Source organism: Mauremys reevesii, linkage group 1, assembly GCF_016161935.1.
Source record: "Mauremys reevesii isolate NIE-2019 linkage group 1, ASM1616193v1, whole genome shotgun sequence".
Classification (NCBI taxonomy): Eukaryota; Metazoa; Chordata; order Testudines; family Geoemydidae; genus Mauremys; species Mauremys reevesii.
This window is the reverse complement of record NC_052623.1, coordinates 129,080,297-129,107,574: the sequence shown is the minus strand read 5'-3', so window position 1 is coordinate 129,107,574 and position 27,278 is coordinate 129,080,297. Positions and strand designations below refer to the sequence as shown.

At 43.6% G+C, this 27,278-nt stretch overlaps 2 protein-coding genes and 1 long non-coding RNA gene across 8 annotated transcripts in view; 1 reads left to right on the top strand and 2 right to left on the bottom strand.

Annotated features, from left to right (window-relative positions):
* The window catches only part of LOC120395524 (arylsulfatase H-like), a 44,426-nt gene extending 30,156 nt beyond the window's left edge, over nt 1–14,270 (top strand). For 3 of the 5 annotated variants that reach the window (XM_039519988.1, XM_039519986.1, XM_039519987.1), the window contains one exon: nt 11,152–13,227. In XM_039519988.1, the coding sequence (XP_039375922.1) occupies nt 11,152–11,522 (371 nt within the window). In that variant the 3' untranslated portion in view covers nt 11,523–13,227. Of the gene's footprint in view, nt 1–11,151; nt 13,228–13,599 lie in introns of those variants that run through there. The other 2 variants (XM_039519989.1, XM_039519990.1) reach the window with 2 other exon arrangements.
* A 5,050-nt stretch (nt 14,271–19,320) lies between these two features.
* On the bottom strand, nt 19,321–21,236 carry LOC120383719. The gene is made up of 2 exons (XR_005588506.1): nt 21,077–21,236; nt 19,321–20,797 (listed from the first exon to the last, which is right to left on the bottom strand). It is a non-coding gene; the product is annotated as an uncharacterized LOC120383719 (long non-coding RNA).
* A 412-nt stretch (nt 21,237–21,648) lies between these two features.
* GYG2 (glycogenin 2) overlaps nt 21,649–27,278 on the bottom strand; it is a 37,224-nt gene continuing 31,594 nt past the window's right edge. For both annotated transcript variants that reach the window (XM_039501898.1, XM_039501889.1), the window contains exons 7-9: nt 26,447–26,614; nt 25,466–25,576; nt 21,649–22,946 (exon numbers count right to left, since the gene is read on the bottom strand). In XM_039501898.1, the coding sequence (XP_039357832.1) occupies nt 22,785–22,946; nt 25,466–25,576; nt 26,447–26,614 (441 nt within the window). In that variant the 3' untranslated portion in view covers nt 21,649–22,784. The remainder of the gene's footprint in view (nt 22,947–25,465; nt 25,577–26,446; nt 26,615–27,278) is intronic.

The following is a 27,278-nucleotide window of genomic DNA, read 5'->3' as shown; positions in this document are numbered from 1 at the left end:
GTTGTTAGGGTGTGGGCTAGCTACAGTGGCTATGCTGGTCTTGGTACCTAACTGCATGAGAGGGTTCATGCCAACATATCCTGAGTGTAAGGATGCGCTTGTTAGCCTGGTGCACTAGGTCGGCTGCTTAGGTGTCTATGCCCTTCTCCTCTGCATTTTGATCCTGTCTAGCTTAGACAAGCTCCCTGCTCAGCTTGCCAGCTTCTGAGGCTCCTTTTCATAGGAATCTAGGGCTAGATCCACAAATGTTCTTAGGCACCTAAATCCCACATTTAGGTATCACTGATGTTCTCAAAACCACTGCTCAGCAGCCACCTAACTGTGTAGGCACATAAAGTCCCCCTAGGTGCCTCCATTTCCACCAGTTGTTGTGAACAAAGCTGCCTAAGTCCTGATGCTACCCCACAGCTAACGAGCTGCTCCGAACCCTTGCTCACCCCGTAGCCCAAAGGGATTCTCAGACTAAGAGTTTCCCTGCCTCTCACCCCAGTGAGTCTTCCAGATCAGGCCTTTCTCAGGGTACCCTTACCAGATTGGGTTTCACACAAATGACAGTCATGGGCGAGCAGGTCGGGAATTTTTGATGCTGGGGTGGGTGTGCATGCATCCCCTCGAATACTCTGCAGCTCAGCAGCTAGGATACTCATCTGAGAGGTGGGAGACCTGGCTTCAGGTCCCTGCTCTGAACCAGACAGAGAAGGGATTTGAATGTAGGTCTCCCACATTGCAGGTGAGTGCCCTAACGACTGGGCTATTGGCTACACTGAGAGAGGTTCACTTCTCTGTCTGTTTTCTTGTGAGAAAGGGCTGACCTGGCCTAGACACAGAACTTCAGAAGAGGAGTCACAGCCAGGGGTGAAAGTAACTTACAGGACTTACCGGTACTGCTGGAGTCCTGAGGAGGGCGTGGCCTCAACCAGAAGAGGCGTGGCCTTTCAAGATTTAAAGGCCCTGGGGCCCCAGCCCCGGCTGGGGCCCCAGGGCCTTTAAATCAACCCGGGGCTCCCAGCTGCAGAGGTGGCTGGGAGCCCCTGAGACTCACGGGCAAATTAAAGGGCCCGGTGCTCCGGCCACCACAGAGCTCTGGGCCCTTTAAATTCCCACCTCAGCTCCAGCTGGGATTTAAAGGGCTCGGGGCTCCCGCAGCTGCCACCTAAGCTATCCAGGAGTGAAATGGGGCAGAACTTAAGGCCTAGGTTAACAAAGGGACTTGGGCACAAATCTCTCATTGATTTGGGCCTCTAGGTGCCTAATTGATGGGCTGGAGGGAGTCTCTTATCTCTCTTGGCAGTAAGAGGAGTCCCTCAAACTGTAGGCAAACCAGGTTCAAATCCCCACTCTGCCTGGGTTAGAACAGGGCCTTGAACCCCGTCTCCCATCTCTCAGATGAATGCACATTGCTAAAGAAAATGACTGATTCATGACTCATTGTAGGATTAAATGGGGATAAGGGGAGAGAGAGAGAGTCTGAAATGTAGCCACCCCAAGTTTAAAGGATCAGTTATCTTCTATTAGCAAATGTGGCAAGGAAGCTTATTGGCTAAAGTTTTTGAAAGTTTCCCTGAATAGGAGAGTGTGTTTTAAAGAGAGGGCTGGATTGGTTTAGATTTCAGAATGAATCATTCTCCAAACATACAACATCAGCTGGAGTTGAAGCCTGGCTCTGTATCTTAGCTGCCTGGTGACTTAAATGAGCAACTTCCAAGAAAATTGATAGTCAAGCAGGTATGTTATGAAATGTTCCACTAGAGGGCAGTGGTACACTGATAAATTCTAATACATGCCAGGGGAGGAGAGAGTGGCGTCTTCATCAATATTGCTTTGCTTTGAATTGTGTTATAATGCATAGAGATGTTCCAAGCCTCAAAGTGCTTCAAAAAAAGAATTTCCCTCTCCCTCGGACCCCCTCCCAATGAGTGTTTCATCAGTCTCCAACTTGTACTCCGTTTAAATCCATATGTTTCATTTTCAGACGGATTCTGACTGGCCATGCTTTAACTGTCTTCCAAATTTGAAAATTAACTGATGAAGCTTTTAACAATAAGTACTAAAGGACTAGTGAGCAAACCCACCACAGCCCTGAATGAGATACAGAAACAGACAAGTGGCTACATATAAAAAGAAAGTAGGTATTTGAATTCCTAAGTCCCTTAGATGAGGATACTTGGGCAGATATCCTGACAACGGGGGGCCCCACCTCTTCATCTCCTGGGACAGACATTCAATGGGATAAAAGCAATGGACATTTCTTCTACACACTAGTTTTTCTAACAATGTGAATCCAATGCTCTTCCCATCCCTGCAATCTCTGAGAGAGATGTTGTAGGCAACCTATAGCACACGTGCTATAAAAAACCTTAAAAACCTTATTTACCTTACATACAATAGTTTAGTTCTATATTGTAGACTTACAGAAAGAGAAATTCTAAAATGTATTACTGGCACGCGAAACCTTAAATCTGAGTGAATAAATGAAGACTCGGCACACCACTTCTGAAAGGTTGCTGACCCCTGTTGTAGTCAAATAGGTCCCTGCACACACATTTTCTGGGACTTCCCACAGATTAGAAATTTCTGATCTTGCGTACACACAATGGCCTGAAACTGTTTCCAAGACCTCGAGAGATTAAAATGCGACTAACTATATTCTGGCTAGTATCCCCATACAGCACCTGCGAAGTTTGAGAGTGGTGGTTAGGAAATGGGTCAGTGTAGTATAGCTCACAAAAGAGAATCCTTCACTTAAGGTGTAATCCTACACAAAGTATGAGAAATAGGACAAATCACGGCCCAAATCTGACCATTCTGGGCCAGGTTCAAGAAAGGATGGCCCTTGGGGAGAAGTCAGTATGGAAATCGATGGGGCCTTTGGCCCAAACCACAATGCTGAAGTGCAATCATAAAATGAATCTGCCTTTGTAGGAAAATATGTGAGCACACCAAGGTTTTAATCATCCAACCCTCTTGAGAGGCCGAGTGGTCTGGCAATGGATAGGGCACTAAACTGGAAATCAGGAGACCTGCGTTTCTATTGCCAGCTCTGCCACTAACCTTCTGTGACCCTGAGTAAGTTACTTCCTTTATCTCACTTACCTCAGTTTTCCCCCTCTCACCCTTTGTATTGTCTGTCTCTAGACTAAAAGCTCTCCAGGGTAGGGGTTGTCTGTTACTCTGTATTTGTACAATTAATCTCTGGGTTTGATTTGGGCCTATATCTGCTATAGTAATCTAAAAATAATGATAATCATGTATATTGATGCCCTGCTAAGCTTTGTGTTTAGACTGGCTTACGTGTGTTGCTGTCTGCTACTTGGTTTCAAATTGATCTAATGCACCAAAATAACTTTGCTTCCTATAATGTACCAATAATGTAACAATGGATTATTAATCGTTCTTGCTCTCATCTTTTACCTGTATAACCTTATGTATATTCAGTTTACTTAACTGCATACAGAGTTGTGTACCTTCCTAGTTATCCCAATGAAATACAAGATGGTTCTATAAAAAATGAAACATTCTGCACATATATATCCACTCCCACCTTAGTCACATAAGAGAGAATGCAAGATATAATTTTTGGGAGGAATCCCATAGCTACTCAAGCAATCTTTTTCCCCACAAATTTGAAAGAAAAAATAATTTGCTCATCTGGCTGCACAACTTATATGTGCATGCAGGGCTGCCCAGAGGATTCAAGGGGCCTGGGGCAAAGCAATTTCGGGGGCCCCTTCCATAAAAAAAAATTGCAATACTATATTGTCGTGGGGGCCCCTGCGGGGCCCAGGCAAATTGCCCCAATTGCTCTCCCCCACAGGCGCCCCTGGGAAAAAATAAACCTTCCACATCTCGGCACAAACCCAGTTTTGAGAAAACTTCTTTACAAGGTTCTCAAACTGGGGGTCGGGACCCCTCAGGGGGTCACAAGGTTATTACTGGGGGTCACGAGCTGTCAGCCTCCACCTCAAACCCTCCAGCATTTATAATAGTGTTAAATATATAAAAAATATAAAAAAGTGTTTTCAATTTATAAGGGGAGGGGGTCACACTCACAGGTTTGCTATGTGAAAGGGGTCACCAGGACAAAAGTTTGAGAACCACTGAATTAACCCCTCTGAAGCCTCAGGGAATGCAGGGGAGGGGGGTCTCCCTTGGTAGGGTCGGGAAGGAGGTAGACTATAATTTGGCATTTGAGAAGTGAAAGGGATGGTAGCCCTAATGGAAAAGCTAACAGCTTGGCTCTTCTGCAAGCCTCAAACTTGAGCTTTAGGGTAGGGAAGGCTGTGAGAAGGCTGTGCCTCCCAAACAGCCTAGCCCTGCCCCCATCCAACCCCCACCCCCTGATTGCCCCCCTCAGAATCCCCAACCCATCCTGCTTCTTGTCCCCTCACCGTCCCCCAGAGACCCCTCCCCCAACCACCACCCTGGAACCCCACCTCTGCTCCCTGTCACCTGACTGCTCCGACCCCTATTCACCCCCCCGCTGAGTCCTGACAGACCCCCGGAACGCCCACAATCCAAACCCCATTCCCTGTCCCTTGACCACACCCCCCACAATCTCTGCCCCCTCCCTGTCCCCTGACTATCTCCTGGACTCCCTACCCCTTATCCAACCCCCCCGGCCCCGGCCCCTTACCCCCGATTCCCCCCTCACCCAGAGCCTCAGCACGTTGTATCCAGTAGCGTCCCAGAACAGCGGTGCAGTGTGACTCCGGCGGGGCCCCTGAGCTCCGCCCCGCTCAGAGCCGCGTGGTGAGGGGGTGGGGCAGCGAGCTCCAGGCCGTGTGGAGGAAGCTCAGGCCACACTGTAGCTCGCAGCCCCACCCGCTTACCACACCGCTCTGAGCGGGGCGGAGCTCAAGAGCCCTGCCGGAGCCGCGCTGCACCGCTGTTCCAGGACGCTCCTGGATGCGCTGAGGCTCTGAGAGCGGGGTGGGGCCGGAGCAGGAGCCTCACCCATTCTCTTGGGGGGTCCTTCGGGGCCTGGGGCAAATTGCCCCACTTGCACACCCCCCCCCCCGGGCGGCCCTGTGTGCATGTCCATTACAGATATGCAGATCAGATATATTCAAAATGTGGGTAGTTTTGAAATTCAGGCAGTGAAATGAAACATAGTTAAACCAAAAATTGTAATATTCCATGTAATTTAATCTGAAACAAAAATCAGTGCCTTACTCAGATCCATTCCTTTCCTTTCTTACAATACAGGAGAAATCTTTGGAGTCCAATTGATTTCTCTTTATTGTTCTGCTCATTTTAAAATAGATCACGTTCTTGTTCTACTTATTGTCCTTTCATGTATGTATATTGGGCTGTCTGGATGTGAAGCCATTGTACCTTTCTGTCTTCTAGTGAGGGCTCATCAATTAGGCCCTTCATCTAAGCTGAGAGAGTCTTTTGTCTGTATGTTAGAGTCCTTTCCTCTATCCTGACACAATAGGGCTTATTAGAGACACTTTCTTTCTGCTTGTTAAATTGATTATCACCAGATGGGTTTGAGGGTTATTTAGATCCAAGAAACAGTTTTTCCTTGGACATATTATATTAACATGGTACCCCAAAATTAACACACTTCCGTCAAATTCAGGCAGGGTTGCTTTAACTCCGATTATGTGTTCCTCTTTGTCTGTCTGTGATGGTTGGAACCCCTGCTGGCTTCTCCAATGCTGAGTTCTACTCAGCTTTCAATATTGTTTTTTGGGTTCTTTTCTTTTTGACGCTCCAGTTGTTTGCCACATTCTCAGTGCACCCTTCAACACTAACTAACAGGGAGACAGATTGTGCATTGTCCTGCATCTTGTGTAGTTATTTAGCATTTTATACCCATTTTGCACAGATGTAAATAACTACACAAGGTGCAGGGCAAATGGAGAATCAATCATAACTAGCCAGTCTAAGTGAGCTCAATAGACAGGCAGGTAACTAGGCTAATATGGCCCAAAATATTTAATTTGTCTGAACACATATCAATGACATAGATTATAGTCTATTATATATGTATAATATATATAGTGTGTGAGTATATGTGTGTGTGTGTGTGTATGTATGTATGTATGTGTATATATATAAAATGAGATCTATATATTGAAAATGTATCTAGATATACTACAATATGAATTCAGATATCTACATATAGCCAAGAAAAAACACATACTGAGTAATTGTTAATCTTAAACTTCAGCTACAATTAGTGTCCTTTATTTATCAATCCATCTTTTTTTTTTTTTCTTTACACAATTTCTGCTAATGGCTGAGAGGGGGAAACACTTGTATCTACCATGTTTCCAAATATATTATTTTAATTCAAAACTACAGAGGAATTCAGCCAGAAGTGCTCACACTAAAGAAGTTCAGAGATGCAGCCTGAAAGCTATAGTTGACATTTAGAACTAAATTAAGACATATACCCATGGAAGGTGTTCAGCTGGAATATTTGCTAGATTTTTAGATGCAATATTGTTTCCACCACCTTTCTCCTAATAGTTTTTGATTAGCAAAAGACATCCTGGCTGCAGCAACATGTGACTCACTCAGATTGCAGGGTAAAGCTGCAGCCTCCCGGTCATGGAGAACAGTTCAGGGCACAACAAAAAGCAGGAGAGTTCAGCAGATTCCACTGAACCAAAAAGAAAATGTCATATATACAGAACGCAAATGTAGGCTTTTGTGCTGCATGCATTACAGAAATGTCTCAGAGTGTTGAACCTACCCTTCTGTCATTTAGGTATCATGTCTAATCTCTCTCGTGTGCTGGACACAACCACCACCTCCTCCAAGAATGATTTAAATTACAGGGGATCGTGGCCTAAATGTGTTACCATCAGATGGCTGCTACCAAGTGGGCACATGAACATTTTTTTTTATGTGGCCCTTGGGCTCCCATTTTAAAAAACATGGCCCGATTGTTTATAGAAAAGAAAATAATACTAATGATAGATTATTATTATTAATAATAATAATAATCTATGCAGTGTAGTTGTAGCCATGTCACTGCCAGGATATGAGAGAAAGACAAGGTGGGTGAGGTAATCTTGGAGTACCTTTCCCAGACCTGAGTAGGAGCTCTGCGTAGCTTGAAAGCTTGTCTGTCTCTCTAACAGAAGTTGATCTAATAAACAATATTACCCCACCCACCTTGTCTCCATTAATAATGTCACTCAGATCAATTGTATCATCTCCCAGCGGACCAGGGGATACAGGGGGAGGCAAATCTGTTGAACTGCATTCAGTTTCACTCTTAACACCTTGTCATTTTTCATTATTAACCAGCCTCTTACTGTCATGCTGCTACTTTCCTCTTTGTTTGAGATAGTTCTGTTCAAACTATTGATCAGCAGCTGGAGAGCCACTGGTCTGTGCAACAGCTCAGTACAACATGCTGCCATGGCTCTGCAATCTAGTGTTCATCACACTGCGTTGAAAGCAAGTTTCTGTTTCTATTGTATTATTATTATTAGGCTACAGTTGCTATCCAGTAAACTGCCCTGCTTACAAGACTAGGCTACGTGCTCAGATTGGAAATAAGTTCGGACCAGATTTTGTCTAGTCCTTCCGTGAGTGCAAAGTGCAGAGAGAGACCATAAAGATTTTTCCCTTGGGCAGACCACATAAGGGTCGGGTACAATTCCAGTCCCTGCATTCAGATTGCAAGCACTGCACCCTTCCAACTCCCCTGAGGGGGCACACAGCTCCACAGGGGCAGGTGGAAGAGATGGGACTCCCCCACCTAAGGCACCAACCACCAGAACTAGCTATCGCTGTAAGAGGTATTATGTTATACCCATAGTTGCTGGAACTGCAGCACCCCCTGTCTTGAAGTGGTTTCCATTATATACAGGGGTTACAGTTTGGTTCAATGGCTCTCAGCACTCCCACTGGAAATTGTTCTAGCAGCCCTTGCTACACCCTATAAAGGGGAATAGCAGAAACTGTGCATCAGATGTGGGCCTGCAAACTCTGGGAAGCGTTTGAGTCCCTGAGGGAATGCATCACAGTCTTGCCCTGGAGCAGCTTCATCTGCCTCCTTATCATGAGCTGGGAGCCCCCATGCTGATGAGAATGTTCTTTGAAAGCTATACACAAGTAGTCATTTTAAATAGGTGGCTGCATCCATACAAGACTCTCACTGACTCCCAATGCCCTTGTGACTACATTGGGAATAACACTCTCTCTCTGGCTATCTGGGGACCACTGGACAATTCTTAGGGAGAGTCATTTGAGCTGATAGTCTTCTGCAAAGCAGAGAGAGGGAATGCAGTCCAGCTCGTCGAGGAGCATTGGTCTTGCATATCAATTTATAGAGCAATAGTTGGCACCTGCAATGCACTAGATGCAGTCCACACATACAGGAAGATCTAGTCCTTGCCTCATTGAACTAAGTTTGTCATGTCTAGCAGGGTAAATGAGGGTTCTTCTTCGAGTGATTGTTCACATCCATTACACATTAGGTGTGTGAACGTGCCGCGTGCACGGATGTCGGAAACTTTTTCCCTTAGCGGGTCTCGTTGGGCCAGCAGGGGGGCCCCCGCGGGAGCAGCACCCCACTCTGGTGCATATATACCCCTGCTGACCCGACCCTCCTTCAGTTCCTTCTTACCATCCATGGTGGCATTGGAACAACTCCTATCAACTGAGAGTGTCCCATAGCATTGTTAGCAGTTATCAGTGTTAGTTGTTAGCAGTATCTTAGTAGATAGTTAAGCTTCCTTTGTCCTAGGTTTTGGAAAAATTCTGGCACTGGCCCTGGGCGGCGGGGCATGCCGCACACCCAGGGCTTCAAGGCTTGTGCCACGTGCTGCAAGCCTATGCTGATTAGCAAGCCCCACGACTCGTGTCTCCGTTGCCTGGGGGAATCGCATTAGACAGAGCACGGCAAAATCTTTAAGGCCTTCAAGCCAAGAACTAAAAAAGAAAGACTTTCAACTTAAGCAGCTGCTCATGGAGGCTGCATTGCAGCCCTCAACTTCGGACCGTCCAACCACGGCTCCGGCGGCCTCAGTGCGGAGTGCCCCGGCATCAATTCATGACCCAGCACCAGTGGCACTTTAAGCCTATGGCACCGAGACAACACAGCCGGCCCCGGCACCGGTCGACTTCACCGACCCAGTCGAAGGGCCAACCCAAGGCCCGAGGGCGCTCCCCACATAAGAGGGCAGCGCCTGTGAAGGACTCAAGTGCGCAAAAGGGCAGTGCTGCCCCAGGACAGACCCCGGTACTGGTGGCTCCGGCACTGAAAGGCCCGTCGAGCCCCGGGGTAAGTGCCTCGAGTGAGGAGGAAGGGCTGGAGGAGCTCCTAGAACAGCCCTCCACGCTGGACACATTTGAGGCGGCAAAGGACCTCATTGAATTGTCCACGACGAGCCCCCTCCCAACCAAGGAGAAGCCTCCGGCACCGAGACTGCCGTCCAGAGGCAAACCAGCACTGGTGCACCCACCGAGGTCACCATCCCTGCACCGCTCCCGGCATCGGTCCCGGTCGAGCTCAGCCTCAGTAGACTCCCTTTGGGACTCAGGTCCAACAAATTCTCCTCGGTAGCAGAAAACCTTCCACCAGGGCTACATATCTCGCCAAATGGAAGAGGTTCTCCTACTGGTGCGAACCTAAACTCATACAGCCTCTTCAGGCCTCTGTCCCATCCATACTAGAATACCTACTGCACCTCAAAAATCAGGGTCTGACCTCCTCCTCAATCAGAGTACATCTGGCCGCCATATCAGCGTTCCACCCGAGGGAGTCTGGGCATTCTGTGTTTTCTAACCCCACAGTAGTCTGATTCCTCAAGGGGCTGGAGAGAGTGTTTCCCTACTCACGCCCGCCGGTTCCCCCATGGAACCTTAACCTGCTACTAACTAAGCTCATGGGACCACCTTTTGGACCCCTAGCTTCTTGATCTCTCATGCACCTTTCATGGAAGGTGGCGTTTTTGTTGGCCATTACATCAGCTAGGAGGGTGTCAGAGCTGAGGGCCCTCACTTCGGAACCCCTATATACAGTTTTTTATAAGGACAAGGTGCAGCTGAGGCCGCACCCTAAATTCCTCCCTAAAGTGGTCTCGCAATTTCATATGGGTCAGGTCATTTGTTTACCAGTATTCTTTCCCAAACCACACACGGGCCGAGTCACCACAGCCTGCATACACTAGATGTCCATAGAGCCCTGGCGTTCTACCTGGAACAAACCAGGCCTTTCCGCAAGTCGACAGAGTTGTTTGTCACCATCGCGGAGAGAATGAAAGGCCTCCCTATCTCGGCACAACAGAGATCATCGTGGATTGCATCGGCACATGCTATGAGCTCGCCAAAGTCCTAGCCCCGACGATCACAGCTCACTCGACTAGGGCTCAAGCGTCCTCGATGGCTTTCCTGGCGAAGGTTCCACTCCAGGAGATCTGTAAATCAGCCACCTGGTCGTCGGTGCACACATTCACAGCCTACTACGCAGTCCATCATCAGGCCAAGGAGGACGCGGAAGTCGGCAGGGCTGTGCTTCAATCAATTATTCCTTGACTTCTACCCTGCTCCTATGGTAAGCTTGTGAGTCACCTAATGCGTAATGGACGTGAACAATCACTCAAAGAAGAAGAAACGGTTACCTACCTTTTCATAACTGCTGTTCTTCGAGATGTGTTATTCACGTCCATTACACTTCCCACCCTCCTTCCCCTCTGTCGGAGTCTCTGGCAAGAAAGAACTGAGTGAGGGTCGGGTCGGCAGGGGTATATATGCACCAGAGCGGGGCCCCCCTCCCGGCCCAACGGGAGCCGCTAAGGGAAAAAGTTTCCAACGTGTGTGCACGCAGCGCACGCACACCTAATGTGTAATAGACATGAACAACACATCTCGAAGAACAACAGTTACAAAAAGGCAGGTAACCGTTTTTACCAGTTGCTGTAAAAAGAAATGCTTTTAAACATGGTTCTACAGATCACTGCCTTAGAAGAACAAAAATAACCAGTTCATCTGCTTTTGGAAAGGGCTATTTTGGAATTCAATTAGTTCCCAGTAGATAAATAGTTGCATGGTAACCTTGGCTTGCCACTTGTTTCCTATGACTGGGACAGAATAAAAGCCTTTGCAGGGAAAATACTGCCCTTAGGAGAGCTCTGTCTAGTTCATGTCCATCTTTGTTACTAAAGTTGGTTTCTCTCCTGGCAGGTGGGGCACTGTGGAAGGCTCATTATACAACTCCAATATTCCAGCCAGAGGGTGCGGGAGGCTGTTATATAAGTAGATTCTGCAATTGCTTCGGGGAAGATGTAACCCATCATGACCCTCCTTTGCTCTTTGATCTCTCCAGCGACCCTGCTGAGATCAAACCTCTGTCTCCTGCCACCGAACCCCTGTTTGACACAGTAATAAGCAGAATAGCAAGAGCTGTTCAGGAGCATCAGAGGACCCTGACTCCAGTCCCTCAGCAGCTCTCAGAGTACAACAACATGTGGAAGCCCTGGCTGCAGCCGTGCTGTGGGACATTCCCGTTTTGCTGGTGTGACAAGGAAGGTGACAGTGACCAAGAAATTATTTAACCAAGGAAAGAACAGGGAGGCAGTCAAACAGCTAGTAACCTGAAAAAAGAGAACAACACTTAAATGACTTTGGCTAAATTACACTGGACTATTTGAAACAGACATTCCTCTCACTTCTAACTCAGCCTACCAATGCTCTGTTCAGTAGACCTGGAGTCTGCCTCATTAAGGCCTGAACATAAGCTCTGGCCCAAATTCTGTTTCAGTTACACCACTGCAATTTGGCCCTCACTAGCAAACTCAGGCTTTGGCCCCAAATAAACGGACTGGAATTTCTTCTTCTACTGGCTTTAAATTCAAGCAAATGATTGATTATATAGAACTAAATCACTGGGGTAGTTTCTGTTCAAGTGTTACTCAGATAAAGTGTCATACACCATATGCTTGTGTCAGAGGATGGATCTCAGGATTTAACCCTTTGTTTATAGAGGCTATCCTGTATTTAAAAACAAACGTGTTCAGTTTGGTAATATGTTGAAACATGTTCACCTCAGTGATTATACATCTACCAGATCACATCAGTACCTTGTCCTCAAATCGGGTTGTCTGCCACGCCCTGAGTCCTACGACAAAAAGCAAAGGTCAAGACTTTTAAATATTGGATACCTAACATTAGACTCTTAAGCCCATAGAGAGATGCTGTAATAAATGACTTGATATTCTGAAGTGCTGAGATTCCACAGCTCCTACTGAATTAAATGCGATCTGCAAATGGCACAGTTCTTGAAAATGATGCACCACATATGTTTTGTATTGAACTAGTTCTCTCAGCTACTTCAAGTGTTGAACGTCATCCTTCAGAAAGGCATGACTCAGGAGCTGCTTTGACAGGGCTGGTACCTAATTTCACAGGCAGTGGGTATGGCTATACTGCAAGGAAAGCCCAGGATTAGTAAAACTCAAGTCAGCTGACCTGATCTGTATCCCTGAGCTTGAGCATCTATATTGTATGTTATCTCGACATTAAGACTTTTCTAACTGCTGATGGAAACTGGGACTCTGGCAGGGGTGAAAGTGGGCCGCTACAGCGTACCAGTAAAAAGTGGTCACCGATCCCAGCCCATACGCAGCTAACATTAAAGCACTGCTGTGGCAGCGCTTTAATGTCATTGCCCCTTTTGCGCACACACCCCGCCCCCGGGCCACGGGGAGGAGGGGGGCTGGCGATTTAAAAGGGCCCAGGGCTCGCAGCCACGGCCCGAGCTCCAGGCCCTTTAAATCACCACCAGTGCCCCGGGCGGTATGGGCCAGGCAGCGCAGATGGGCTGGCTGGGGGTGGCTGACCCTCTCCATCCCCGCCCCTCCCCCCCAAGGCCACGCCCCTTCCTGGGGCCCAGAGTCGGGCTCCCATACCCTTAAGTGCTTGATGTTATTTTTACCCCTGGGCTCTGGCAGCCACACTGCAATATGCAGCCCCCCCCGAGTCCAGAAGGGGCACCAGCACCTCTGGGAGCTGGTTTGTTTGACTCTGGTCTGCTCGCTGCAGTGTGGCTGCCAGAGCCCCAAGTTCAAGCAGAGGTTAGACAAGTCTTAACAGAGGGGGATAATCACTGAGGTGAACATGTATTACCAAACTGAAGTCACATTTGTTTTTAAACACAGGTCCATTATCAAACAGTGTGAAGTTGGAAAGTTGACTGAAGTGGTGGTGGAGGTATCTAAGGCAATCAGGCATGTAGTTTACCCCCAAGGAGTAGGCATTAAAGATAGTCCAGCAGTAACTGCTGGCTTTGTGCGAATGGGGTTTCCTAACTGTGCTGGGGCCATTCAGTATTGGGCCTCGTTTGCCCTCCTCAAGGAGCATCTCTGTACATACACTGCAAAGGGCACTATTCCATTGCTATGCAGGCACCAGTGGACCAAAGAGGCAGATTTAGGAATATCAGTGTGGGCGGCACAGGAAAAATTCACGTGCCTGAGTTTTTTTGCCAGTCGGGAATCTACATTCATGGACAATCTGGGACACTAGTCCTACCAAATGCCATTGACATAAATGGTGTTACTGTCTGCACTGTTATTCTGGGGGAGCCCACATACGCCTATTGCCTGGGCTTATAAAACTGTATCCTGATTTCAGAGGCCATGACAAAAGATGGTTTTGTTACAATCTGCACAAGTGTAGAATGGACGCTGAATGTGCTTGAGGTGGATTGAAGGCCCAATGGAAATGTCTACAACCCAGTTTGGATGCTAGCGTCATCAATGTTGTCCACCTCGCTTGGATTGCTGTGCCCTTCACAACCTTTCTGAAGCCAGAGGTGAGCCATTTCCCCCTGACTGGACCTACGACAGCCAGGAGCCTCTGGCTTGGTACCCTCAAACAGAAAATGCAGCTACCACTGAGGAAGCTGGTTGTGCCTGAGCAGCAGAAGCCAGGGATGTTTTGTGTTCTCACATTGTGGTCTTGCATGGCCCAATGGATTAGGGGGAATAGTACTTGTTGAATGTCTTTGGGGGTGGGAGGGAAATTAGCTCATTTTAGGTGCAGGAGCAGTGTTTGAGGGGGTGTAGGCTTGATTGCCATGCAGTGTGTAAGTCTGAATGACATGATGAATAATGAATTTGGGGTGGGATGAGGGGAACAGCATGGTTTTACAGATGGAATTTATTGATGTGAATTTCTATACGTGGTAAATACAGGAGTACTGTTGGCTAACTAACAGTTAATTGCTCCTGAACATGTTTTTAGCTTTATTATCTCAAATCATAGTTGTTTGATATGATGCAATGATAACAATAAACTTTCTTGCAAACAGAGCATGCTTTATTTGTAAACATCTGAAAATAGTGCAACACTCCCATAGTGTTGGGCAAAACCACACACACACACACACACACACAGAGATGTTCACAACCTGACATAATACCCCTAGCACTGCATGTCCCCTGGGTCCATGTTCTCCTTTCCATGTTTTCCTCTCACTTGGTGGTGGGGGATAGGACTGGTGGCTTTCACCAGAGAGAGGTTGAAGAAGGAAGGCATCCTGGGGTTTATTTGCCCTCCCCAGCTGCTCATGAGCATGGGCTGCCCTGACATGGTGTCCAAGCTACTGCTGGACTAAGGGTACAGAGCAGGGTGCTCGTGCTGTGGTGGGGGAGAGGTAGCAGGAGATAGTATACTTGCATCCATGATGGAGAGGAGTAGCTGAAACAGTTCTCTGTTATGTTCCGCTCCTGCCCCGAGCTCCTGGCATCAGTTGGAGAAAAAATGACACTGCACTTATGCTGTGGTGAAGATTTTGTGATTGAGAGACTGCGTGGACTATATTGGGGTAGGCAACCTACAGCCTATGTGCCAAAGGTGGGATGTAGACTGATTTTCAGTGAAGCTTCTTAAACATTTTAAAAACTTGTATGTAAAGTAACTAAACTATTTATTTATATTATAGACAGAGACCTTCTAAAAATATTACAGTGTATTACTGGCATGTGAAACCTTAAATTTGAATGAATAAATGAAGACTCCAGCAACCTTTCAGAAGTGGTGTGCCACCCCTGGACTATATCATGGGTTGGCAACCTCTGGCACGCAGGCCAATGAAGGCTTGGGAAAGCGGTGGGGGCCAAGAAATGTGCTGGCCGTGGCTTCCCGCCACCCCCATTGGCCTGGAGTGGCAAACCGTGGCCAGTGGGAGCCGTGGTCCGCTGAACCTGGGGATGTGGCAGGTAAACAAACTGGCCCGGCCCACCTGGGTGCTTACCCTGGTGAGGCACCTGCCAGAGGTTGCCAACCTCTGGACTAGATGTAACTGAAATGGATATGATTTAAAATAGAAACCTGTTTTTTTTATATATATATTTACACACACACACACACACTCTCCCCCCCACCCCCAAACCCCGAGGAGTGATTACAGAGTGGCAAATTTCTTGTGACTGAAAGGAAAGTCTGAATAACCCTAGCAAACATCTGTGACTTTACAGTTGTCTAGGAATGGTTGAAATTCCAAGTGCCACCATTTTGAACAAGGGGCAGGGATGCCACAGCACGATTATACAAATCCAGCATTAGTGCCCACAAACTGGTAGCCAGGACTTAAAATATTTGCATTGGTCCTTATAGCAGAAATACCTCCCATTAAACTGTAAATTTGAGTCATACCTACCAAGCTGAGGTGGCTTCTGGCTGCACCAGGATTGCTGCGGGCTTGGCAGTGGGCTATTCCTTGGTGGGAGGAGTGGGGGCACACAGGAATCAAACAGATCATCTGAGAAATTTGCTGTTTCTGTGCCACACCCTGCTTGGGGACTGGTTTTATTAAAAAAAGTCACTTGATGCTCCTTCCTGGGAGCCTGCTGCTGTCTCCCATCAGTCCCCCTGCTGAATGGCAGCTGATCAGCTCATCATGATGACCTGTTGGCTCCAGGCAGGTACAGAGCCCAATCAAAGTCATCATAATGTGGGCATGTCATTGGCAAATTGCCTGAGGTGCGGTCTTGTCCCTGGTCTTCCAGTACTCACTCCTCAGTCTCTTAATATACTCTCTGCACTGATCGCCTGTCCCCAAAGTTTTGCACAGCTATTTTAGCCATCTGTTCATGGATGTTTTCATTCCTGGTGCCATAGTTACCAACGCCATGGCTGCTCTACGGCTGGAGCACCCATAGGAAAAAAAATTGTGGGTGCTGAGTGAACCGCCTAGACATTTGTATTTGCTGTGAAATTTTCAAGGGGTTAGGGATAGAGGTGGAAAAAAAGGGGAACCAAAGACAAAGCCCTATGGAACCTCTATGGAGATTTGGAGGGTAGATTAGGAGGATCCTCCAAAAGAACAGGCTGAAAGAGTGATCAGCAAGGTAGGAGAATCAGGAGAGGACAAAATCTCAGAAGCCAAGAAACGACAGCATTACAAGAAAAGCCAGCAACTGTGTTAAAGGCAGCTGCTGGGTCAAGGATGGGGAGGAGTACTGGGTCTAAGATTTAGCTAAGGACAGAGAGCTCATTAAAGACTTTAGCAAGAGTAGTTTGAGTGCAAGAGGCAGGAGTCAGATTGAGGAGGCTAGGACAGAACTGGCGAAGAGGAACTGCTTTAAATGCAACTTCTAGCCAAGTGTGGAAAACCATTAGTTCAAGGTCACCATCATGGATAAGGTGATTCAGGGCTTGTTCTGCTTTGTGCGTATCGTTGCTAATCAGACCGATGTGTCTTTTCAAGTTTGTAATGTTTATACATTTAAGATTAGTGGAGCAATATGGACATTCAAAACCAGGAGGTTTAAAAAAAAAACAAACACATCTTGGTACTTTAAAGCTTGCTTTAAATCATGACTTCATTTTGAAAAACTGAAATAGGCATTATTATGGTGTGACCTATAATGCTACATCCACGAGGCACAAGACTGAAATTTGGAGTAGTGGCAGTACAAACAAAGCTTCCATACATAATTTTTTATAATTTACTACACAGTATTTCCCATCCGTATTATCCATGGTTTTTTTGTTTTGTTTTGTTTTGTTTTTTTAAAAACATGAGCAAAAGTCCCTTTCAGGAAGAGAAAGCAGAAATTTTAGTCTAATTTTAACTGATTTTTTAGACAAAAGAAATGCAATCAATCAAATCTAATCTACCTGGATTTAACTACGGCAATCGATGCAACTCCACATGGGAAATTATTATTAGACAGACTGGCGAAGAAGGGGATTAATATGAGAACTGAAAGGTGGATAAGGAACTGGTTAAAGGGGACTACAACGGGTCATACTGAAAGGTTAACTGTAAGGCTGGAGCAGGACCGCCTCCAGACCCCAGTGCGCCAAGCGTGCGCTTGGGGCAGCGTCCCGCGGGAGGGCAGCAGGCGGCTCCGGTGGACCTCCCGCAGGCATGCCTGCGGATGCTCCACCAGAGGTGCGGGACCAGCGGACCCTCCGCAGGAGGTCCACCGGAGCCACGGGACCGGCGACCGCCAGAGCGTCCCCCGTGGAGTGCCACCCTCCTTGGGGCGGCGCAAATCCTAGAGCTGCCCCTGGGCTGGAGGGAGGTTACTAGTGAAGTTCCTCAGGGATCAGTCTTGGGAACCTGTCTTGTCCAACATTTTTATTAATAACTTGGCACAAAAAGTGGCTAAATTTATAGCCATGTTATTATGCAACCCAATTAAAAAAGTTTGTTGGAGTGGATCAGAAATGATGTGATGAAATGCTTGCCACTATTTTCAATTAAAACCTCTAAGAAAATTACCCATTTATTGGTCAGTTAGATGGGGAAAAAGTTCACATGAAGCAGTCTGAATTTATAATGCACTGAAAATTCAGAAGACATAAGAAAATGACTAGTTTGGGAGGGATAATTTTAAAATGACAATTTAAAATACCCCAGATATACTACACAAGAAAAAAATAGAGCCAAGCAAAATGTTTTATGTATTTATTTGATAAAACTGAGGTAAAATATACTTTCACACCAATGCACGAACAGAAGTTAGAAAAATCTTCTCATCGATTTTATTTGCAAATAAAAATCACAAGAATTTGAGATGGGATAAATTATAATTTCAGCTCAGTAGAGGAATTGACAAGATAAACAGATGTTAAAAAATAGTTGCAGACATTTTCCTACTGAACAAACATCTTTGAGGCCAGGGATGGTGTTAGATTCGCTGGGGCCCAGGCAGAAACTAAGGAGTGGGCCCCTCACCCACTTCCCTTACTTGCTCACATACTGGATTTCTGCAATGTTTCTGAAGCCAAAGCCTGAGCCCCATTGCACAGGGCTGAAGCCCAAGCCCCGCCACATAAGATCTCCTGTGGAGTGGGGCCCCAGGCAATTGCCTTGCTTGCTACCCACTAACAGCGGCCCTACCTGAGGCTTGTAAATAAGACCAACCACTGTTAATAGTACAAGCCCCTATTACTTTACAGAATACTAGTGGAAATAAGAACTAGATATTTTTATGCTCCAGCTTTTCAAACCAAAATAGATGTAAAATTCACAGCAAAATACAGGAGGGACTGCCCTGGCATTAGGTTAAACAGTCTTCCTAATTTCCAAGAATATTCAAACTCAAAGGCCTCGGGCATGATGTTAGGAAATGGATGCAAGAGATATTACAAGGATAGTGCTACACACTCCTATTACTATGGTACTGGCGAAATGACCTGAAGCGTTCTCCACTTGTGGCCCATCTATACCAGATCTTAACTACTAAGTCACTCAATTGATGGTTACACTGCAAGTAAGAATTACTCTGATTCTAGCTGGGATTAATTCTTTTGATCTTAAACATGTGAGGTGAGACACAGATGAGCAGGTTTTAAATAAAGATCGTCCCTCTTTCACTTAAAGGGGACGCTCTCCCAATAGCCCCTTGAGAGCTTTATTTTAATATAGCCTTTCAAAACCCCATTAATTGCTCATCCATTCTTGACGTAGTAGATTGGACAGTAGGAGCTCTTTATGCCAATCATTTACCTCATTATTACAATATGTCCAGCAGAGACAAGTGGTAGGTATATACAGCCCTTCCTAAATGACATTGAGAAAAGATCTGTTGTTCAGGGGAAAATCCACCCCCGAAGTTTACTCTGTGACTACACCAATGCCTCTTGCAGAAAAATCCTATCTGAATCTCCCACATCAAAGCACACACTCCGCTGAGGTGAATCAATAAAGTGGTAGATTCCCACTGAGATAGACATTGACAACTATATTTCAACACACACTTTTTGAAAATTCACGGTGTACTCAGCTCTAACAAATAACCACTCTCTTGAGAAACAAAATGAGATGACAGCTTGAAACTAAACAACATTCTCATGTGAAAAGAATGTATTCAATCATGTCTCCGTGGGGAAAAAAAATACAAATAGAAGGGAAACTTTTTTCTATAAAATGAAAATGTAAGTCCAAACAATGAGCAGAAACGCAATTAGTCCATGAGTAGTGATTGAAAAAACTTTATTCCTACTAGCTATCACTAAGCAGACAAACATGGCTTATGTTTGCAAATACTGTTCACCAGGTACCGCTGACACCAGAGTACCAATTTAATAAACATTTAAAAGTAACTAGTCACTAAAGAATGATACTCCCCAGCCACAATGGAAATTTGAACTGTAATCCTGCACCAGCCATGTGATGGACATGATTACTTCAAGCCTTTTTCCCTTTCTGATTTCTCTGTGTGACATTCACCTTAGTGCAAAGACCCATTCATCACTTATACAAGTTAGGAACTTAAGTGATGTGTAAAGACTTGGATGAGCCTTCTGCTCTTTGGTAAGTTTCATTGTTTGATTCTGTACTTAGGGATATGAGCCCTGATCCTTGTTTAGATGGCAGTGTAGAACTTCAGCAACATTGGTAACAAGTGACTATACAAAATATCATGAAGTTGTTAATATAATAAAGCAGAGCCTAACAAAACAGTGTTATAGATAGGTTAAAATTCACAAGACTTGGTGGAGATTCAGACCACAGCTACAAAATAAATTCACACTACATTCCCACAGTCAAACTTGCTCTAAAAATATATTGTTCAACTCTCACCTCGTGGATGTGTGTCCAGCCTCTTTCAAATTCACAATAGTTGCAGTCTGCCATTGAATATTTGGTTCCCAGATCAACATCACTTCATCCCTCCTCTGTAGATGGTATGTAACCACAGAAATTGCTTTGAACCATTAACCTAACATGAGCAGAATTTGCCACTGCCAGGTGCATTAGGACAATGTGGGTGTGATTTTCAAAAGCAACTATTCAGCTATTCCTGTCCTATTTAAGCATGTAGGAGCACTTTTGAAAATCATGTCTTACATGTTTCAAAAGAACACAACTAGTCTAAAGAGGCCAAGCACCAGTGACTCAAATTTCTTCCCTGTGCACTATCCTTCCTGAGCTCATCCTCCCCAATGTTCCAACAGGTTGGGGAAAAAAACATCAACTGGACCAAATCCTTTCTAAACTCCAGCCAGAAAAAATGACAAAGTTTCATTCTAAATATTAAAGATGAATTTCTCATTAAGTACATGGTATTGTGGTACATCAGACATGCCTATTAATCTAGTTTTCTTGGAAAAATACTGCATAACCATCACAGGGTGCAAATTCACATCCTAGGTCCCTGATCCCTCCTTTCACTTTAATACTTAATAATAAACCTACTCTAAAAATCTTTTAGAATTACTGATTTTCCCTTTAAGTAAGTAATTTCCCCCGTAATCTAATGAACATGCCCAGTAAAAGGCAGTAGTAACTGCACAAAATGTAGCTGCACAAAACATGAGTTCACATTTAAAAAAAAAAAAAGTCTTTCAATTTAAACCAGGGGTCGGCAACCTCTGGCATGCAGCTCGCCAGGGTAAGCACCATGGAGGGCCAGGCCAATTTGTTTACTTGTCCACGGTTCGCTGCTGCAGGCCAATGGGGACAGTGGGAAGCCGTAGCCAGCACATCCCTCGACCCACGCCGCTTCCCGCAGCACCCACTGGCCTGGAAAAGTGAACCATGGCAAATGGGAACCACGATCGGCCGAACCTGCTGACGCAGCAGGTAAACAAACTGGCCCGGCCCGCAAGGGTGCTTACCCTGGTGAGCCACGTGCCAGAGGTTGCTGACCCCTGATTTAAACAATCTTCAAACTGTTTAGGTCACATTGGCAATATTCCTCATAAAACTGAGAATTGTCTTAAACATCCAAATCACTTCAGTAAGAGTAAATAAGAAACAAGCTGGGTAAAAGTGGAGGTAGTTAGACTCATGAAAGTGAAAATAATTCCTAACAGACACATTTAAAAAAAAAAAAAAGAAAAAAAAAAAGGTTTACAATGTTTTCTTTCTTCCACTCTTTTGGATCTCTTGCTGCTTTCCTAGTGGATTAATTTGTCCTTTTTTTTTGGGGGGGGGGGGGGTTACCTTTTTCTTTCCTCAGTAGAATTCTGTGTACATTCCTCTTACCAAGGAGAGAGATATTATGCCATTGATTTTTTTTTTAAAGCAGAGTTCCCAAATGATTTCATTAGATAGTTCTGCAGCTTGAAAACTGGTGACACAGTAGGACCCAAAATGTTTAAAGAAGAAGTCCTGCATCAACTGTTGTATAACTCTAATTTCTCGCTCTGGTAATACCAGAGCTGAAGTTTCAAGCTGAAATGCAAGAGTTACCAAGTTAGAAAAATCTGTCAAGTTTCTCAGTCTTCTGAAATGTATTTATTTTTATTTAACAACGTGATTAAAGTTAAATCTAAATGCCCAAATCTGCAAAGCAGTACCTTCACAAGTATAGTTAATACAGCACAGTCCCACTGACAGTAACTATTGGTTTCTGGAAATAGGCTCTTAGTTTATAGCTAATAAACAGCTGTTTTATTAAATAAGTATCAGTTATCTGTCTCAGATGCACCCAAACTGCCTGCAACATAGATAAGTACCATCTAATGGATTTAGTGCCTTTGTGAAATGCAGTTTGGAGCATTGGTAAACAAATTCATTTAAAGCACCAGAATGAGGCAGAACAGCTGTTAGTTATGAAGGCCTATACAGTGTTTTTTTCCCCCTCTCGCAACCATTTAGCTAATAAAATACATAATAAAACATGAGAAACCCTGAATATACAGATTAAGGTAACACAAAAATCCTGTAGCAGTTTATTGCAATGATTAAAAAAAAAAAAAACCAACCTAGTAACACCATTACCATCTATTTTAGGGTTGTACTGTTGCCCATTAGCTTTGTACCTGAGCACCTTCCACCTAAAGTAGAAGAGCAAGTGGATTTCTTGGAGTATCCAGGTGAAGGCCTAGCCCCACTGAAGTCAATTGGAGTTTTGATTTCAGTGGAGCCAGGGTTTCCTCCTTTGGCTTTTCCCCTTTGTCAGCTTACGTATAATGGTTGGTGATGTGAATGTCACTTTGGTTCCAGTGGAAAAGCTTTCATAAAAAAAGGTTTTGCAGCATTTTCTAAAGATGGAAATCCTCTAGATTAATCTAAGGATCCTCTGGAAGTTTAATGTTATCCAAAATATTAGAACTGATATTACTGCAGAATACTATAGGAATTTTTCCTTAATGCAGGGATGTCAAGTGGAGATGTCACAATTTCTGCACTACTATTTCATGAGGCACTATAGGTCAACAATCAATATGAGGCACACACCAGAGTTAAAAAATTAGTGGTGCTATGTTTGCAAAAAATGTTTGCTATGTTTAAAATAGAGGAGGTCCATTTTAACTTCAATATCAAAGGAAGATAACAAGATATCCCAGGGGTTGCATATGCACCACAAATGCAAACAGTGCCTGGTCAATATATTGCATTACAATTAAGTCTACTTTAAAAATGTATCCAATTTCTTTTTAATATGTTCAAAAGCATCCTTCCCCATGTAGTCCATACGGCCTTCCTCCCACTTCTTCCGTTCTTCTTCTGCACTTGGCTCTTCCGGTTCCAGCTGAGTGGACAGCTCAGAAATAAGATGGGTAGTCTCATCCTAGGAAAAGAGACAGGACAGTGCAAAGCAGTCACTTCATTAGCCTCATTTTAGTGATGGGCTTAAAATCAGTTTCTAAATTTTAATCATCCAAACCAAAATGATCTTGAAGAGATTGTTCATTATGATTTCCATGATGTGGGAGCATTTTCCCAGCTGTATCACTTGGCAAAGTATCTTCGAAAGAGTCAAACATATTTCCTGGTCTTAACTCACAATCTGGCAAATTCAGAAATGCCAACCAAAATGAGGTTTTTAATGAGGATACATATGAATAACACTCTGCACCTGTGTAGAGTCTGAATAACTTTAGCAGGACTCCACACGGACAGAGGTATCTACACTAGCAGATCCCAGTGCCAGACTGGGATCAGAGTTTTGTCTGGTCTCCAAAGAGTTAATGGACAAGGCAGTAAGAACTCAGGCTAGAAACAGCATGTGTCGGACACCAGTCTCACTAACCATCCTGAAACGACCATTCAATGCACAGATAGTTGGCGCCTCTGAGGGATATTTCAAATTTGCCAATTTTGGTTTGGAGACTCAATTAGCAAAGATTATTATGTGAATAAAAGATAATGAACAAGTACTGATCATAATTTAATCAATTAAAGGGAAATTAATATACAGTGAAAGGAATTTCATTTCTGTAATACGTATGAGATCCACCCTGTTCCACATGCATGATTTAAACAAAAATAATATTCCAGACTGACCTGTATTCTACTACTCATACAAATAGCCCTTACTCATGCAAGTATGATATCCAGAATGCAACCACCAATTTTCATACATTTTATCTTTGATCTATGCTATCTGTAACAAACTATTCTGTTCGACTCCAGATGAAGATCTAAGAGATCTTCCTTTCTGGACACGTCAATTAAGCATCATTTATGTAAAAGAAAGTATAATGTAGGGAAGAAAATTAATTGAGCTGACAAAGAAGTCAGTAATAAAAACCAAGGATCAGATGAATATATAGCAAAGGGTAGAATGTAAAAATTCCTAACCTCTGCTTAAATAAAATCTATATGTAGAGGTGATGCACAATGCACAGGTTAACGGAGATAGGGGTTTGACTTTACAGTATACCATAAATCAAGTCATTCAAAAGGATAAAGTGAGAATTCAAGTAAAAAATATAGACAGTCTTACAAGCAGAAAAGGACAGAACAGTTCATTCAGCTTGAGAGTGCCTCCTGCTAAATTACTTCAATCTTAAATTTTCCTTATAGAATGACATAACCCCGAAGTAATAATTAGAAAAAAAAATAAAATAAAATAAAAAAAGCATGAAGCTATTTAATGTAGTGCCTCTCCAAACCATGTGGGGCAGACAGCAATATTACTACAGTATTAATAGTGTATGCCTGACATGCAACTACTGATAGAAACTGAAGAACCACAGGAAGATTTCATCAGAGATCCATGTGTTAATGAGCTCCTAAATCAGATATTAAAAAAAAAAATAAAAAATTCAAATCACAGGAAACTTATCTGGCATTGATTTTGTCTTACTTTTCTGACTGTTATACTATTGGTCATGTTTGTAATGTTTCATCAGAAATTTTGCATACCTAAAACTGTGGCTAATATTTTAAGCCTTTTCATATAGTACTTACCAAATTTAAAATATTGTGGATTTAATACCAACCATCTAAATACTATGGCAGCTGATAAAGTAGGAGTTGAAAGTTTGCTCCATTTGAATACGCTGCTCAGGAAGGCACACTGGGAAGCAGCTCCTCCGATGTTATGAGCAAATGACACCTGATTGTTAACGCATTCAGAAGGGTCCACATAACCCTTTGAACTCTTGCAAGACATTCATAATAAGGCAGCTTCAAAATAAAACTCTGTATCTTTCTGCTCAGCTCCCAATTCATTTACTTGAGACCCAACAACCAAGAAACAAAACGTTTTACAGAGTATACTTACTCCCTGAAGATACGCATGTGACACAAAATCTGGGACTTATTTCTTAAGTAAACATATAATCCCTACTAATACATGCTAACCCATTTACTTACCTTTATTACATGGATTAAAGCTAACCTTTGGATATTACTAATGACAGAAGGGTCAATATTATGGGTGAAATCCTGGCTTTGTCCAAGTCAGTAGCAAAACTCCCACTGACTTCCACGGAACCAAGATTTAACCAATTATATGTTTTATCTTAAAGCTCAAATGTACTATCTGCTGAAATAATTTAAGCACCAATTATTATTGAAACAACTATTTGTTACAAGATACCCAAGACTAATTTACAAAATTTACCACTTGGGGTGGGGCAGGGGGAAATATACATTCAGATGGAAAAATTACAAATATTTAAAAGAGAGCTTCATAAACAAGGACTGGAAATTTCTATATCTGCCTGATTAGCTAAGACATACTTATTTGTTAAATTAAATCATAATTAGGTGATCATTCTTTGCCGGCACAATTTTGGGAGAGAAGTACATGCACAAAGACTTGCAACAAGGGTGGAACACAAAAAGAGCTGCATATACCAGTTTCAGGGTTTGCTGAGAGGCAGGATGAAAGGCAAGCTGTTCTAATGGCTGGTCTGGCTCAGGGAGACTGACTTCAGAATCGTGTTGTTCAACTTGAGGTACAGGTGGCTGAAATGTAAAGTTGTATTAATTATTGCTTTTTCTTCACACAGTTTTTACACTAACAGAATTTGTACAGTAGAAAATAATTTCAGCTGGAGGAGTGGGGGATGGAGAAGAGACGCTAAAAGTTCAGTTTGCTCTAAGGCCAGATGAGCAATTTCTATCCACAGAATGAGAGTAGATCAAGGTGATCCATAATAGAGATGAAGTACAGAAACTGTATTCATAAGTTATCAGAAATACACATTCACCTCTTCTGGCAATCAGAGCATAGAGCCCTTTAGCTCGAGTGTCTTCTCACTTACACCAGAAATAACTCCATGAGGTCAATGGAGTTAGGCCATTTTAAGTGGGAGGCCCTTAATCTTAATTTACATGATCTTTGGAAGCATTCATATTTTATTTTAATGAAAAATTAAATAAGTAGCTTGTATACAACTAGCAATTTAAATATATTTAAAAAAAAACCCAAAGAACCACGTTGTTAAGCAACATGTTTTAGAATTACCACCCAGTAGTGTATATAGTAATAGTCTGGGACTAACAACATTCCATCATCAGCAGAAAGGTCCAACAAAAATTAAAATCCTTTAAATAAATTGTTTTTAAAAAGTGAGATTCTTACAAATAGCTCATTTGCAGTTTCTCTCTAAAAACTCTAAAAAACAAAAAATACCACACTTTTCTACAGTAATGGTCAAGAAACACTAAAATAGTGAACTAAATTGAGGAGCATGTTATCATCAAGTTCAAATGCTTAAAATTAAGTTCTGTTTAGAGGTTTATATGCGTCATCGTAAACATGTCCATCACTGGTAGTGCCCAATATGTAAAATATACATAGATATTCACAAGAAATAAAAAACTTGTATTTACAGTTTTAGTATCAAACTCTTCAGGTGGGCAAGTAGTGATGTCCATTTCAGGTGGGCAAGTAGTGATGTCCATTTCAGGTGTCTGTTCTGGAGACACAGGGATTTGCAGAGAATTGATAACAAGAGGATTCTCATTTTTCGGTCTAATTTCATCTTCATTGAAAATGTGCTAGAAAAAACAAATCACATCACTAGAAGAAGAATTTTGCAACAAACTGTTATGGTAGTGTGATTTAACAAATTATAAAAAATATTTACACTTTCTTCATAACACAAGGTTCTACTGTGATATTTTCTTGTTGATTGCCACAGGCCCTATAGAAGTTAAGGAATAAAGAGCTCCAGAATCTGAAGGGGTTTCTTTTATCCCCAGACTGGGGCACAGGTTTCAGTGCAAATCTCCTACCCAAACTTTTTAGCCAATCCACCACTCATTAAAGTCAGTGGAAAGACTCTCATAGACGATGGATCAAGCCCTTAATACAAACCTTAAAGCCACCCCTGTCCACTGAGAGAAATTATTCAATTTCCATACTAGCTTGGTTCTATTGTTTCTTTATTGTACAAAGTATTAGAGGGACAAAAGTTAGGCAAACAAAAATTGCAAATATCCATAACCTGCAGTTCCCCTTCCTCTCTTCTCCTTCCCAGTTTGCTAGGCATAAGAAAGGTTTTACAAACCAATGCTCTTCACATCAGAAGCAACACTCCAACTGATTTTATGGGCCTGTTGAAGTTTTTATGATTATCATCCAATTCTAAACATAGTTGTGAAAATCAATTTACATGTACCAAGGAGATGCAATTAATAATATGTGTATCAATCAAAGTAT